The sequence below is a fragment of the Solanum stenotomum genome, chromosome 1 (assembly GCF_019186545.1).
Source record: "Solanum stenotomum isolate F172 chromosome 1, ASM1918654v1, whole genome shotgun sequence".
NCBI classification, from domain to species: domain Eukaryota; kingdom Viridiplantae; phylum Streptophyta; class Magnoliopsida; order Solanales; family Solanaceae; genus Solanum; species Solanum stenotomum.
This window is the reverse complement of record NC_064282.1, coordinates 26122136-26138099: the sequence shown is the minus strand read 5'-3', so window position 1 is coordinate 26138099 and position 15964 is coordinate 26122136. Positions and strand designations below refer to the sequence as shown.

Sequence of the window (15964 nt, the reverse complement as noted above, 5' to 3'; positions counted from 1 at the left end):
TTTTAGGACATTGGTGCCCCTGCCATCCAAAATCTAGAGCATATATATATATGCCCTTCACTCTAACGGAAGACAAATAGGGACACGTGGCACAATCTTATCCGTCGATCCAATATTTAATAAATGTCGGATCGATGGATAAGATTATGAAATGTGTATGTCCGTTAGTATAAAGGATATATATGCTCTAGTTTTTGGACGGCAAGGGCACCAATGTCCCAAAAGTATGACGAAGAGTATATGCATACCATTTACGATAGTTCGAAGGTATATTTTTCTTTTTTCCCAATTAACTATAGGTTTCATATTATGACTTGTTACAAAACAAATCAATTACTAATCTAAATACTGTTTATTTCAATATAAATAATGTATTTTTCGTTTAGGGAATTTAAAGTTTAAACTACAAATAAAAATCAAAAATATAATTTTCATTCCTAAAGGATCAACATAATTATATAGTACCAGAACATTATTATATGCCTCGCAACAACTAATAATATAACGAGTGTTTACACTTTTCAGTAACCCCGTCACATCTTATATACTATTATATAAAAATACGATAAATTGATTTTTAAAAAAGTGATCCATTTTTTATCGATCAAAAAACTGATCAATTCGATCGATAATTGATGTCAACCAATCGAATTTGATTGGAATTTTTGTGTGTCAAAGATCGAGAAAATAAAAAATTGATGGAGTCAATCATTTAAATATTCCACCAAATTATGTTTAGGAGAACTGACTGAATTCAATCGATATTTTGAACAAAACTCCAATTAAACAATAGAACAACATAAATATATAGTACCACAACATTTGTATATGCCTTGCAACAACTAATAATATAACGAGTGTTTACACTTCCGATCACATCTTATATACTACTAAATAAATATATGATAAATCGATTTTTTTTTTAAAAGTGATTCATTTTTTATCGACCAAAAAATTGATCAATTCAATCGATTTGATGTCAATCAACGAATTCGATTGAACTTTTTTTGGTGTCAAAGATCGAGAAAATTAAAAATCAATGGAGTCAATCATTTAAATATTCCATCAAATTACTTTTAGGAGAACTGACTGAATTCAATCGATATTTTGATCAAAACTCCAATCAAACAATATAATCCTTCTTCCCTCAAGATTATATTTGAGATGTCGAATTTAATTTGTAAGTACATTTTGCGCATTAATGACCAATGACAAAGTTTAAACGAAAAAACAAATAAACTAGACAACGTGTTTTTCAAGATTATATTTATTTTTGCATCACGTTTCTTAATTAAAAAATAATCTCCATATATATTCTTTAGCACCCAAAAAATAAAATTTGTGTACACTTCATAATTAGTCAGCAAAACAGACTGAAATTTTGTTTTTGTTCAAAATAGATGATACACGTATATATATAATATTTCATTGAAAGTGATTTTGTTTTTGTTTTTGTAGTTGATGTTTGAAAAATAATATTTATTTAGATATAAGTTAATTTCTCTTGAAAAAAAAAGTTAAGAGGATTTGTGAGTAAAAATGATCATTTCACTTTAATACTACTCGAATAAATTTTCAATATTTCACAAGTTATTTAATTACTGACATTCAATATTTGCAAATATATATTTTCAATATATAAAATCAATATAAATAATGAACTTCAATTTGCAAATATTCTGACATTATTTATGGACAAAAAAAAACACCAAAAAATTCAACCGGTTAGGTGGCAAATTGTATGAAATAGCAAACTATTAATTCAAATTAAATGTTATAGCCATAGTTTATTTTATTTGTAATTCGCAGCAAATATCCCATTTTTTTGCCATCTAGTTCTATATATAATTAGTCATTTTCGGTATACAATTATTCATTCGGTATACAAATGTATAAAATGCGTTTGTGTTTGTATAAAGCGAGAGAAAAGTGTATATACAAATACAAATACATATATTTTCATCCTATACACTTATAATTATACAAATACAGTACAAATTACAATGTATAAATGAATTTATACAAAACTGAACAATTTGTATAAAATTAGATGTATCTAGCGAATTATATAAATCAAAAGCTCCATAACAAACATAAAATTTGCTATGGAACGCAATTATGCAAACTATAAATGTAACATACAAATATAATTTTTATGTTTGTTATATGTGAAAGTTACTCTTAAAAGTAAAACAAAGTCTGATAAAACATTACAGTCTACTATAATGGTATGCCATCAATGGGTGTGGTAAAATAAAATAAAAACTCCATACTTAGTCAGAGTTTTTAGATTTGAGTTTTTGGAATGAATTTCTTTTAATAGTTAGGGAGCACTAAAACATCGCAGAGTGAATCTTCTATGGTAAAAGCCAAATTAGTCGGATCAATAAAGTTTGAGCATTGAATGGTAATAATCTATATATCAAGAGAGCAAAAACATCCTGTTTTGATATTGTCATATAATCCATGTCCATTTTTTAAAAATATTTGCTCATATATGTACTCTAGGCATGCCGTGTTTGAAGTTACACTTGAAAAATTAATATGATCAAATTGCATCAAAGTGAAGTTCAGACATTTCTGCTTGAAGTTCAGATAAAAATAGTTGGACTTCAGTTATTTTTACTTGAACTTCAAACATATATGCATCTGTGCATGACTTTGGACATAAATAATTAAAGTCATGCAAAAACGATTAAACTTTAACCATGTACAACTAAAGCTCAAACAAAAAATGATTAAATTTCGACCATATGTGCATGAACTTCAATTGTCATTATATTATAGTTAGCAACAATGATAAATATGAGTATTTACAACTAACTTTCTATCTAAATATTGCTAAAGACTTTAACGACTCTGATTTCAAGTCGGTCAGATTTTTCACCAACAAGGAGCTAGTCAAGGACCCAACAGTCTAATACGTACAATCTCAGATATATGTGTGGATATATGAGCTTTTGGAGTTGCTATGATTTTGCCTTTTTATTAGTTATGTTTAAAAAGAGAATGTTGTGATTGTAGTGTCTTAGTTAGTCCACATCAAATACATGCATTATTATTAATATTAATGTGGGAAACTTCCCCCCACTCACTTTGGTCTTTTCCTTTGAGTTCAATAAAGTCACTACAAAAATTAAAAACAACTTGTCATTTTAATAACCTGTCACACCTTCAAACAGGATTAAGCGTAAATTAAGGGATAGGTTGTACTTATTATATAAATATTAATTATTGATGGAAAACTCCATAAGAAGAGGGCCAATTTTAATTTTAATCTTGTCCCATCAAAGGGACTTTGAGTATGCATTAACTTGAGATAAGTGTACAATTCATTTTAGGTCCACTATTAGGTGTTTGATGTGTTTTTTAAAGATCTTATCTTAGATTCCTCTTGCCTATAAGATAAGGATCTAACACTTCTCTACCATTCTTTAACATGCTAGTGGGACATATATGTTTTATTTATCAAATTCAAACTTAATAAAATCTTCAATAGTACAATTGATTTTTTTTTTTTCTTCAAGAGGAAATGTTGCTATTAAAAAGATAAAACACATGCAAAAGAATCAAGTAAAGTTTCTCACCCACTTACTACTTATATACAACACCCATCCTTCCTTCCAATTTATGTGGTAGTGTTTGTTTAGGCACAGATTTTATAACAAAAGAAAAATGAGTCAGTTATTAGAGGAATTTTAATTGTTCGATTGGTTGACTATCTGAATTTTCACATTGTTGCTGAGGGTTTGATTTTCCAATTCCCACCTTTACTAGGTTAAATATGATCTTTAGCGGCAATTAATTAACAACAATAACTCAATTACTGCTAATTTTAAATATGGTTTTTTAGAGATTATTAACACTCTTTGTAAATATCTCTAAAGTCTATAACAATATTGGATCTAATGACAAGTAATGTCGATAAATACTTTATCCCTCTTTTATTAATGTGCATATTTATTACTGCTAAAAGTTATTTTAATTATAGTGTTAATAGTTCTCACCTTCATGTCTCTTTCCTCTACCCTTTTTAAAAAGGAAGAAGTCATAATTATAATATTTGTGTGGGCTATAAATTATCTCATTAAACTAAAATAAGAAACTTGATTAAAAGTTAAATGCACTATATCGAGAGATTCAACAAATCTCCAAAGATAATCATATTAAGAAAGTTTGTGCTGAACTCTGTCTAAACAGAATTAACTGTGTATAGTTTGATGGTTAGTTATATATGTTGACTTTCAAAATAAAATATATACAGAAAAAAAATCATCATTCTTATATATTTACTTCGTTTCATTTTACTTGATCTTTATGCCAAAAATAAATTTTTCTTTTTACTTATTTATTTTAACAAATTAAGAGAGATTTATATTTTGTTCAATATTATCCTTATAATTAACTAATTACATAAAGTAATAACAGTCAAACTTAATTTCCAAAAGATCATTAATAAAACAAATCCCAAATAAAAAAATTCATAAAAAATGTCAAATCAACAAAGATCAAGTAAAATGAAACATATGAGTATTACCGTAAATACAACCTAGAAAACATAAGAGTAGAAGGGAGATGTCTTAGAGAGTATGTGACCCTCATGGCGACGAATCAAGATAAATAACTCATACATTTTTAAGCTGACAAACTACCAAGAGATAACACAATTTTATATGGTACCGCGCTTATGTTTGGACCGAATAATATTTAGTGTATCTAAAGGACAGTCATGTGAAGTTTATTGTTGCATGAATGTTGGCATTCCTGGGGTCGTGGAGGTTCTTCACAATCTATAACTTCTCATTTATATATGTCTCTCATCTATGTGTAAAATATAAAATATATAATTATATAATAAATTAGGAAATTAAAGAAGTAATATAATAATAGTGTTGATGAAAAGACAGACAGTGGGGTTAATTACCCATATGGAAGATAAGATGTACATTAATTAGATACAAATAACTTAAATATAATTGTTAACACGTATGGGTGGACCGTGGCTAAGCTATCGCGGAGCTAGTAGCTCGTATGCAGGTGTGTAATCGAACTCAGTACATTTTGTTCAAATAATATATTTATGTTATTGTGTACGAATATTAAATTTAAAATTCGACTATTATCACATTATTATAAAATTCAAAACTCATAAACTTGAAATCTTAGCTTCGTGTCTACGGGAGGCAATCATGATTATAGTGGCAGACAAAGATTTATCTATTTATGTATGTACTTGGAAGACTTAAACCCGAAAGGGCACGTGACATGGATGTTATCTCAGGGTGCATTGTGACCCTACCCCTACTCTAATACCTAATTAAGTTACATTCTAATTAATATATAATTATGTAGTTAATTATCAAATCAAAGTCAAGTCTTCATGTATAAATAGAAGGTTCATTTGGAGTTTTTGATGAGTAGCCTATTTGGTGCAAGTTTTTTTGTGAAATATTTTTTTTAAAATCAATTAAGAGGAAGATTTATAATAATGATGAGGAAGCAGATGAGATTATCAAAGTTAAGAAGAATGGTGAAACAACAAAAGGGAAAGCTCTACATTATGAGGATTTGCATAACTATGCTTTTGTGTTGGGATAAGTAATTTTAGATTATTATTTTTTACCTTCAATTTTGTTTTATAATGGTGTAAATCACATTTTTTGTTTTGTGGATTTGCATAATTAACTATACTTTTGTGTTAGGACAACTTCTCCTAGAATCTATATTAGGATGATTTAGTTTTTTTAGATTTGTTGGGTTCAATTTTTATTTATTTTCATAATTAGCTATGTAAAAACTGTGTCTATTTTCTTCTTGATAATTGTAAATTACATTTTGTTACTTGACCTTCTCATTATAAGTCTCTTTCCTTTTCTTTTTCTTTAATATGTATTAAAATATTCCGTTCATAACCAACATATATGTGTGTATGTTGCACAAATATAATTTATTTATTATTTTCCCAAAATAAAATAAAATAAAATAAAAAATTTGATTTTTATAATTTGGGGGAATGCAATGCATGCATGTTCTCAATTTATGAGAATGAAATCAAATTGATGAATCATCCTATTGATTAAATGAAGATTTTCAGTTTTTTTTTTAAAAAAGTTTAACTTATGTACACCGATCTGTATAGTTTTTTTTTTAACAATGTAAGGATAAAAATAATTTACGACGACACAAAAATAGTAATCTTAATTTAATAACCTAAAAATGCAATAAATAATCTGCTCTAACTAGTTAAAAACAATTGATGGTGTGAAGATTATTTACTTTGTTACGATGTGGTATATAACTTAAATCCGACAAATAAAATATATATGGGATATAGTGCAAAGGGATTTACAGGACCCTTTTAATTTCTTCGTGTGTTCACTTTAAATTGATTTAGTAAAAATTCTGACTCTGTCATTAATGTGAATATGGGATATAAGGAGGACAACATGTCGAAGAAGAGATGAGTGAATAATGAACTTATCAATCTAAAAAGAATCCAAATTCCTTGCAGTATTTCCTGTACTCTATGTGGCCTTTGGAATAAATAAAGGGACAAGAAGATGCCTAAGAGCATTTTCATATTGTAAAAATATCAAAGTTCATGTATTTTAAACCGACTATAACGATTTTATTCTTATCTTCCCATATATTCTCTTCTCAACTGTAAAAAAATCATAGTTGTTGAGAATAATTAAACAGTAGCATATCTTAAAAATATATTCACAAGGTGTTGAAAAAAAGCTTGTTTTATAAGTGTGACAATTTGGTTGAGTCACTTACTTTTTTTTTGGAGTTTGGCAGGGAGACAAGCTGATCACTCTGCTTATTCTTCTACCAAAAACTTAGTAGGTCCCTTTACAGGCTAGCACATACTCACCAATCAGCAAACAACATCTGTCAATTAGTTAACACAAAATTAATATTTTTATTGTGTTTTCAAACTATATATCTTGTCTATCAAACAATACAATCTTTATTCATTTCTTGAATAGCCAAAGTTTTATCAAGTTTCATGATCATGATGACAAGGGACTTATTATTGCCAAGAAAATTGAAGTTTAGGTCATGGCAGAGGTGTTGTAAGTACATTCAAGAACAAAGAACAAGGATTTATATTATTTGGAGATGTTCAGTAACTCTTCTTCTTTGGAATGATAATATGATTGAGCATTTTGATGAAGAAGAAACAACAATATAGCATACTTTGTGTTATATCTTTTGGTAAGTCTTTTAGTAATTCAGACATCTTGTTGTTTTTATTGGCACAATCAAGTGTCTTTGTGAAGTTTAGAAAAAAGACAACTTTTATGTAGTGAATTTAAATTCTGAATCCATAAATCTTTGGAAATGATCAAGCAGAGTTCAAAGGGTCTTTACTCACATCTCGTGTTTACATCAACTCAATGAATACATGACATGTTTTATATGCTTTGTTATCACTTAACCGCGGTTAAGTGAATACACATTCTTGCCTCAGTATTATCACTAAGTAGGGAACATTAAACCAGCTTCAGAGTTTCATCTTATTTCTTTGCCAAGAATGGGAGGCTTATTCATAGTTACTATTAATTTGTCTTTACAAAGCAACATGGAAATCATAGTATTCCCATAAAATTGATAAATCTGAGATGTATCATCATACAGTGGGCATGTATTCACATAAATAAGTATATCCTCACAAAATTATATGTGCAAATTGCACAAGCATTTTTTTTCCTTTCCTCGGCGTTTGCAGACTCTGGTTTTACACATTACTGAGATAGAGAAGCTTTAGCTTACTATTTATCTCTTGTTCTCAAGGAGAGGCTCTCTAAGACTCCCTTGTATTCTTCTTGAGGTAGAAGAGTCCTCACTGGATTTCTTGGGGCTATGTCCTTCCTTATTTTGGCCTCCCTGAAGAATCAAATTTAAAAAATCCGCGATTATCAGGAAAATGTTTAGCTCAAACTACATTAGGAAGAAGAAAGATATAGACAGAACTAGAAGCATTATTAGGTGCACAACAAAGCTCATGTTCCATGTAGTCATTTACGATCAGTTGATGTCAAAATGCAAATCGAGTTTCTTGCAACCTCAGTTATGTATTTTAGAAATCTTAAATGGTGAAATTGACTTTCAAGAAGGTTTCGTCATATTTCAGGAGAGTTGTACAAAATATATGTGGACTTACAGCTGCCTTTTGGGCTGTTAATCTACGAATTGATGGAGCTCGTGCCACAACTGAAGCAGCTGCTGCTGCAGCCACGCGTATCCTGTTAAAATCAATGTTAGAAATTAGAATATCCTCTCCAATACATATAACACTGATTAGATATAACTAAGTTCTCTAAATCTGTTTCACCTTCTATGTACGTCAACATATTCATCGGTCTCGTCTACTATTTCCTCCTGCACCATGACCAGTTTTAAAATGTAAGTACCACTTGTTAATCTAGTTATGCAGAAGAGGATGTGTGAAAACAAAAGAACGCCAGTAGATACCTGTAAAAGTTCTTCGAATACATCTTCCAATGTGATAATACCTATTACTTCACCATCCTCAATATCATCTGATGACGGAGTCAATGCATTTGTCAGTGAGTCACCAGATGTCGGTGAGGTTACTGCTGCTGGTACTGTAACTTTTTCAATATCAACAACAACACTATCTGATTTATCATTCTTTGCTTTCAAGCGAGGTATAGTTAACAGAGAACTTTCACCAGCGACTGCAACATCCTGAGAATTCTCTTCCTCAATGACCAAGGGAGGCTTTTTGCTTTTTCCTCTAATCTTCACTACTGCAGCCATATGACTGCTACCCTTTTGGAACTCATTTAGTATGTCATACAATGGCATATCAGCAGGAACTCTGAAAGATGTATGAGAAACAACATTTTGAGCTTAGAAGTCACAATTGTAAAACATAATTAAGTATAGAACTAGAAATTAATACCGTGGAATTCTTCGAATTGAAACAGAACTAACTGGCGTCTCTGTTTCCGGCCGCACTGTAAGAAGACTTTTTACCTAACATTATTCAAGTACCAAATCATCATGACTTCAAAGAGTAGCAAGATTACAAGTGAAACGTGATTTGAAGGTTATGCAAAACTCACCAGAAGTAGACCAATAATATTCTTTGGATTGCCTGAGTACACAGGAACCCTGCTATGACCCCTAGCAAGAACTTTTCCCATTGCCTCCCTATGATGGGGAAAAAAGAAGCAATTTAATCACTTGTTACATATCCAATGTTGTCTTCCTCATATGGCTAGATGCATTCAGTCTATATTCTTATATTTAAAAAGTAAAAGTGAATATTTGACTAACCCATCAACAACAATGCATCCATAGCTAGATCCTTCAAAATCCTTACCGCACCCGTGTTGATCTGACACGATTTGGGTGTGGGTGGGACCCGCACTGGATTTGGTCAACCTAACTTGGTGCTTTTACTATACTATATGGCCAAGAGTATAGGCTGATTCGGTATTTGGTGCGATTTTGGGTTTACACCATATGTTTACATAAAGTACTAGAACATTTTGCTATCATACGAGATAGCTTATGAATAAAATTTCAAGTACTTAAAAAGAATTTAACCATATTAGCTTTGATTTAATAACTTCAATTAATTCTCAAAATATATACTTGTACATGTCGCAATATACATTTACTGGTTGTAACTTAGCACCCGTAGCCATACTCCTATCTGTTTCCCCTAGACCTAAGATTTGATGATGATGAATCTGACTACTAGATCCACCCCCCTGTTGAGTGCCCACAGCCATATCTGAGCAACATAGATCCTTAGTCACATTCCTCTCAGGAATCCCGAAATAACAAATGCAAGCATAAACATTTGCATGAGGACATAACTACTACATACAGCTATGGAGGTTACACAACTCATTGGAAAAGAGTATTCCTTTTCTTTTTTTGGAAGAATAAGAACATAATCTTAAGTCAACACCTAAGGTTCAATTAGCAAGAGCTCCTCTAAGCCTCTAATTTAACTTCCGTTGCAGCACCCACCCAAAGGGAAACAAAAATAAGAGAAAAGATGATGAAGATAGTAAGCCTTGATAGGTATGGTAATGGCATATTAACCCCAAAATCACTTTCATGTAAGCATTGAACATTTTTTTGGTACATGTAAGCAGTGAAATTAAAGCATGCATGGATTGCCTGATCAGAGAAGTAGATATATGACATGTTACAATTAAACTATTCAATTTTGACTTCCAAGCATTACAGATGGAAGCATTGTGCTAACTCTCAATCATTAAAACTGATAGCAGAACAAATCCTATTTTGAGAAGCTAACCATCAGCTCAAGTGTTCGAGGGTAGCACAGGAAAATTTACTTATTGGTTGCTTGATTCTCATGAAGTAAGCCACAATCAACTAATCATGAGAAGCAAACCTATTCATTATTGTGACAACATAAAATTAAAGGGAAACTGTAGTGCATACATCAGACAATGAAATACCATACCTTGAAAGTTCATTATCTGAGAAGTATGACACAGAACTAAGTTTGTAAGTTAAGAGCATTGTAGACTAATTGCCCAACACTCACCAGTCCAGCTTTGAATTGACATCCAATGAAAATGTTGACTCAATGGGCGTCATTGCCTCCTCAGCAGTCTATTCATAAGAAGAAAAGAATAGAACAAAAGAGAAGAGGATCATTACACCACCATGGCTAACAAAGAGAGAGAAAGTACAGTCAAGAGGATTTAAGACGCTACATATTGATTAGGTTAAGGATAAGTTGCTGAGTATTTCTTCTATGGTCAACTCCTCTCCCCCACCCCCCACACACACTCAAGAAAAGGGGATAATAGGCTATAAAGATTAAATAAGTCAAGAGTTGGTGTCTTGAACTACAAATCTCAGATACTGACTTTTTGAATATGTCAGAAACAGACATTACCTTCTCAGTCAAATCCAGTGCTCCACTAATGATTGTTGTCTCATCATGTGTAAGTTCACCTCCCTTGCCGGCCTGCAAAAATTTCTCAATAATGAACCATGGTATATGAAATACCAAGGGAACATGTAGCTTGGTAACAACTGGTTAGACATTCAAATTACTCCAGATAATCAAGATACAATTCAAACCTCTTGGCCGTGAATAGAAACAAGGGCTTTCAGCTGAGCACGTCTGAATAGTACTTCATTGTGTCCCAACACGCAGTCCAGGATCTGGAAAGACAAACCAGCAAAAATAAAGTCAGAGGTTCTACCATTTCTGAGAACTGGCAACCTAATCTGGAAGCACTTAAGAACTTCACTGGCAGTTAGGATAACAAAACATAGAGAAGCACAACTGTTATGTTGTTATATGTTCTAGGTAGAGAAAGATATAGATTTCATTTCTTGATTAAGACCACTATATGACGAAGTAAGAATGTCATAGACAAATGTTTCACTAGCTCTAGACAGAAAAGACAATTGATAAAATACTAGCTAACTTTGAAGTGCAAGGACACTGAAGAATAAATTCAGCTTTAGACTTTAGTACTTCATATGCCATCTATATCTTAAAAGATTGGCTTGACTTTGCTTAAGAACAAGGATTCATTGAAATAGGATGTTAGAAGATTGACTATGAAAAAACCAGATCATATGGGTTGGCATTTCGTGTTTCAAGCCTCCTTTATCTAAATCTCTTTTCACTTCCAAAATATTGTTGAGCATTGATATCACAGCATGTCATAAATATAATCAAGTAACAAGTCAAGTATCTAACCAAATCTATGCCAGCATTTATTAGCCAAAAGGAAATGCAAATGCCATCCTCAGACAAGTCCTTTCTGCTCTTTCCAAAGTTCAAATGCAGAAAGAAGCTCAGTGCAAGCATTTCCTAGAAGTGAGAAACATGATTTGAATTTATTCTATTCAGTTGTCCAGGATCTTTTATTCAAATGCTTCTCACTTATCTTATCTTGCATAAGAGAAGCATTCCCATACTTTATATAACTATATATATGACATAAACCCAAAGATCAAACCAAATACCCAATCAATTTATCCTCTCGGTCACAAAATGTGGACAAAATACCCAAGGTAAGTCAACCAAATCTTGTATGGATCTACATTCACACCCTTGTCGTGACGACACTGGTGCAATAGGGATTCCGAAGAGTCCGCGCAACATAGACAACAAAAACAACTACTTGTCAACCTCAAGCTAATGGGCCAGCTATATGAATCCTCATTATCCATTTCGCTCCATTTGTATTACATTCAGGTATGGAACACAACACAAAAAGAGTTGCCTCTTTGTTCCCTTTTACCTATGCCATGATGCTCATGGACAGCTTATCTCTAATTGGATTTCCTTTTCTAACTGGATTTCATTCCAAAGATTCAAAATTAAGTCCACTAAAATAGGAAAACAACATCAGTAACATCAACACAATGGTTCCGCGAGATCTCGTCTTTATGGCAAATTAATTTCTACAAGAAAGAACGCTAAATGAGAATCGTATAACATTAGCATTAACAACAACTACATGTCAATCTCAAGCTAGATGGGTCGACTAGAAGAATCCTAATTATCCATTCGCTCCATTTGTACCACATTCAGGTAAAACATAAATCTAGTCAAAATTAACTGAATGGAATAGGAAAACTACATCAGCACCATCAACACAATAAGTTCCACAAGATCTAATCTTAATGGTAAACTAATTTCTACAAGAAAGAACCCTAAATGAGAATCACATAAAGATAGTTGGATATACAACAATTATAAACATATGCAGTCGGATCAAGATCAACTCTTGGTTACTTTAGGGTTGGACATCTATATTAACCTAAGCAACTTCTTAGAGATGCAATAGATTACTGGTGTCACTCTCAAAATGATTTAAACAGGTTAGAGGATAAATCCTCCTTTATTCATTTAGCTTTGCATCAAACCAACAATATCCATATGACTCGAAAAGCCTTTAAACATTTCAGATGTGTTCTTATAATGGTAGTAATTTAAGTCAATGCATTTGTTTGGCTTGTCACTTCTCTTTGGATGATTCCGATGATCTCAAGGAAAAAAGTTGTACTCGTCCAGCTATATCTTTGAAGCAATTGCTCAAAGACTGTAGTAGTTACCTTTCCTATAGGGTAAGCAATTGGGTAGCATAGAACCATCAGAACACGAACAAGCCAGACAAGGCTTGCACCTACGGCAAGTCCATATCTTGTGCATATGGCTTGAGGAATAACCTGAAACCAAAGAATAGCAGGAGCATCACAGCATCACGTATAGCTCTTTAATATTAAGATACTAGTTGAGGCCAAGCAGTAGATATTACCTCTCCAAATGCCAAAACAAAAGTTACTGATAGTATAATGGCCACATATTGGTTGAAAATTTTGTCCAGGTATATAGGTAGTGCCTGAAATTCAAAGAATGAAAAAGAAAAAAAAAAAAGTAAAGATCCTTATCACCTCACTTCATTACAAAGTACATCTACAAGTAAATAAATTACAAAAAGACATTAATATTTTCTCCACATTTGATCTACTTTCATCAATCATTTTTTCTTGAACAGGTAAATCCCTATTCTCTCATTTAATTCATTAGTTTGATTCAACAACTGTGTCTACTTCAGATTTTCCGCACCCGCTTTACTTTAGCTGGGCCATGAAAGTGCATCTGGTTAGTTTCAAGTCCATCAATATATCTCTTCGCTTGCACAACCCCGCATTCAAAAACCAGGTCAGTGCCTAAAAACTTCGTCAATTTTATATGGACGACAATCATTCCAATTTAACAAATAAAATGTTTATTCGCTGTTGCATTTTCTCCTGCTCACCCCCTCCACTCACCTTCCCCATACCCAACTTCCTCTTCTTGTTTTTGTTTCACATTTTGTATATCTAACTGCAGGCATCCTAGACTGAATCAAAAAGCCAGATATCAGGGTTATTACCTCCATCGAAGCAGCATTGCATAGAAGGAGGGTCACAAGAAGCTGGTGTTGCTTCTGAACAACAGGAAATATTGTAGCTGAAAAGATAGAAATCAGTGAATATGAGAAATATCCATGAGTGAAATTCCCTCCAAAAAGGAAGCAACAACTCAAATAACAGAAACAATTATAAGGTGTTCCTGTATATACATTTAGCCACACAGATACGTTAGATCCAGAAATAATTATATATGTTTTAATCAATCCTATTTTAAAGTAAGAGTTGGAATGATAATTTATTCCAGAAATGACTGGTTCATTTCAACTTGTATCACCCTTCAATATCTCAACTAATAAAGGCCTAAGCTCCAAAATCACTTTAATATACCAGTAACAAACATCATTCATTTCACACAGCCATTAAATTGTCAAAGCCAATTATCATTTAAGTTGGTTATCAAAAGAATATCCATTTCAATATAATGAAAACAAGAATTCTTGAGCTTCACAAACATATGATTTCAATCTTTAACACACGTACACAGAGAAGTATTGAAGAGAGCAGACATCATGACCATTCCGCAATAACATGTAAGCCTTAAGGTAAAAGCAGCATCATTTTTCGAAGGATCAACACAACTGACAGACTACTAATGATACTCAAATCACAATCCAGAAAAAATAAATCCAATGAATTTGATAGTCTACCAATGATTAATCATCACGATACAGAATGATGAAAAGCATTATGGAGCTTCACAACCATCTGATCTCAACACACACAAGGAGATGTCTGAAGTAGCGTCAATAATTACGTCTATCCTCCAAAATAGAGAACCCTTTTGGAATTCGGTCAAAGAAAACTCAACTCAAATAGAGAACCTATTCAAGACTATGCCTTTCTTGAAAAGTAAAAACCATCAAAACTACTAGTACAAAACCAATCTTCCCTAACATAGGTGTAGTTTTGATCAATCAATCAACTATTTTTTTTCTAATACTTCAATCCCAAACTCTATATCCATTCCATAATGTTTAAAGGTTAAAAGCACTTCCAAAATTACTACAAACACAACTTTTCCCTACCATAGCTGTATTCGTATCAGCCAAATCAATCAATCAAATACACATCACTTCTATATTATTCAGGACATTCTATTCAGACCCATTTCAAATACGAGCTCAAATAACTCAAACAAATATAGATATACTAATAAAGTTCATAAAAAAGCAATCTTTATTTACAAGAATTCTGAAGAATTAAATGAAAATTCAAACCATTCTTGAAAAGTAAAAACCATCAAAACTACAAGTAATCTTCCCTAGCATAGGTATAGTCCTGATCATTGATCAATCAATCAACTATTGTTTCCCTAATGCTTCAATCCCAAACAATATATCCATTCCACAATGTTCAAAAGTTTAAACCCTTCCAAAATTACTGCAAACACTAATTTCCCCTACCATAGATGTATTCCTATCAGCCAAATCAATCAATCAAAAATACATCAATTCCATATTATCCAGTACATTCTAATCAGACCCATTTCAAATACAAGCTCAAATAACTCAAACAAACATAGATACACTAATAAAGTTCATAAAAACCCAATCTTTATTTACACAAGAATTATCAAGAACTAAAATGAAATGAAAACCTGCTTGTTTTTTCTCAAGAGGGGTTCCACTACGTTGAAGGATCTCAAGTTCAACAAGCCCCAAAGACATAAGACCCAATGTTAAACCAGACATAATTCCAGCAAATAGTACCAAGAAACATGAGATCCCAGCATATACAAACCATGTAACAGTCCCAAATGCAATTTCTGCACCTAAAGAATTAGGTGCCCTCATAGTCATTCTAGCAATTTCCACTGCATTTAACAGCTGCATAATTAATTCTTCTTCTTCTTCAGGAGACAAAATCACAAACCCAAGAACAAAATGGATATTCTTTTTTTTCTTATACTAATAAAGAGAGTATTAATTCAATGTTTTTCTGAGTTTGGTCATTGACACGTGGCATGAAGTGAGAGGAGTTGGTAAGGAATATAAAA

The 15964-nt window shown here is 32.0% G+C and overlaps 2 protein-coding genes across 4 annotated transcripts in view; both read right to left on the bottom strand.

The window, feature by feature from the left end:
- The window catches only part of LOC125869835 (uncharacterized), a 525520-nt gene that overhangs the window by 34718 nt on the left and 474838 nt on the right, over window positions 1–15964 (bottom strand). The window lies entirely within an intron of this gene.
- LOC125869694 (DUF21 domain-containing protein At4g14240-like) lies at window positions 6687–15867 on the bottom strand. 2 transcript variants are annotated; one of them, XM_049550150.1, is made up of 14 exons: window positions 15566–15867; window positions 13929–14005; window positions 13308–13391; window positions 13105–13218; window positions 11110–11193; window positions 10922–10993; window positions 10565–10632; window positions 9099–9186; window positions 8936–9009; window positions 8482–8851; window positions 8342–8388; window positions 8171–8252; window positions 7780–7893; window positions 6687–6894 (listed from the first exon to the last, which is right to left on the bottom strand). In XM_049550150.1, exons 1-13 carry the CDS (start codon window positions 15798–15800, stop codon window positions 7783–7785), a joined length of 1506 nt encoding a protein of 501 aa, XP_049406107.1. In that variant the 5' UTR covers window positions 15801–15867; the 3' UTR covers window positions 6687–6894; window positions 7780–7782. The 2 variants fall into 2 exon arrangements, with proteins under 2 accessions (XP_049406107.1, XP_049406112.1); XM_049550155.1 differs by lacking the exon at window positions 6687–6894 and having other exon boundaries at window positions 7521–7893.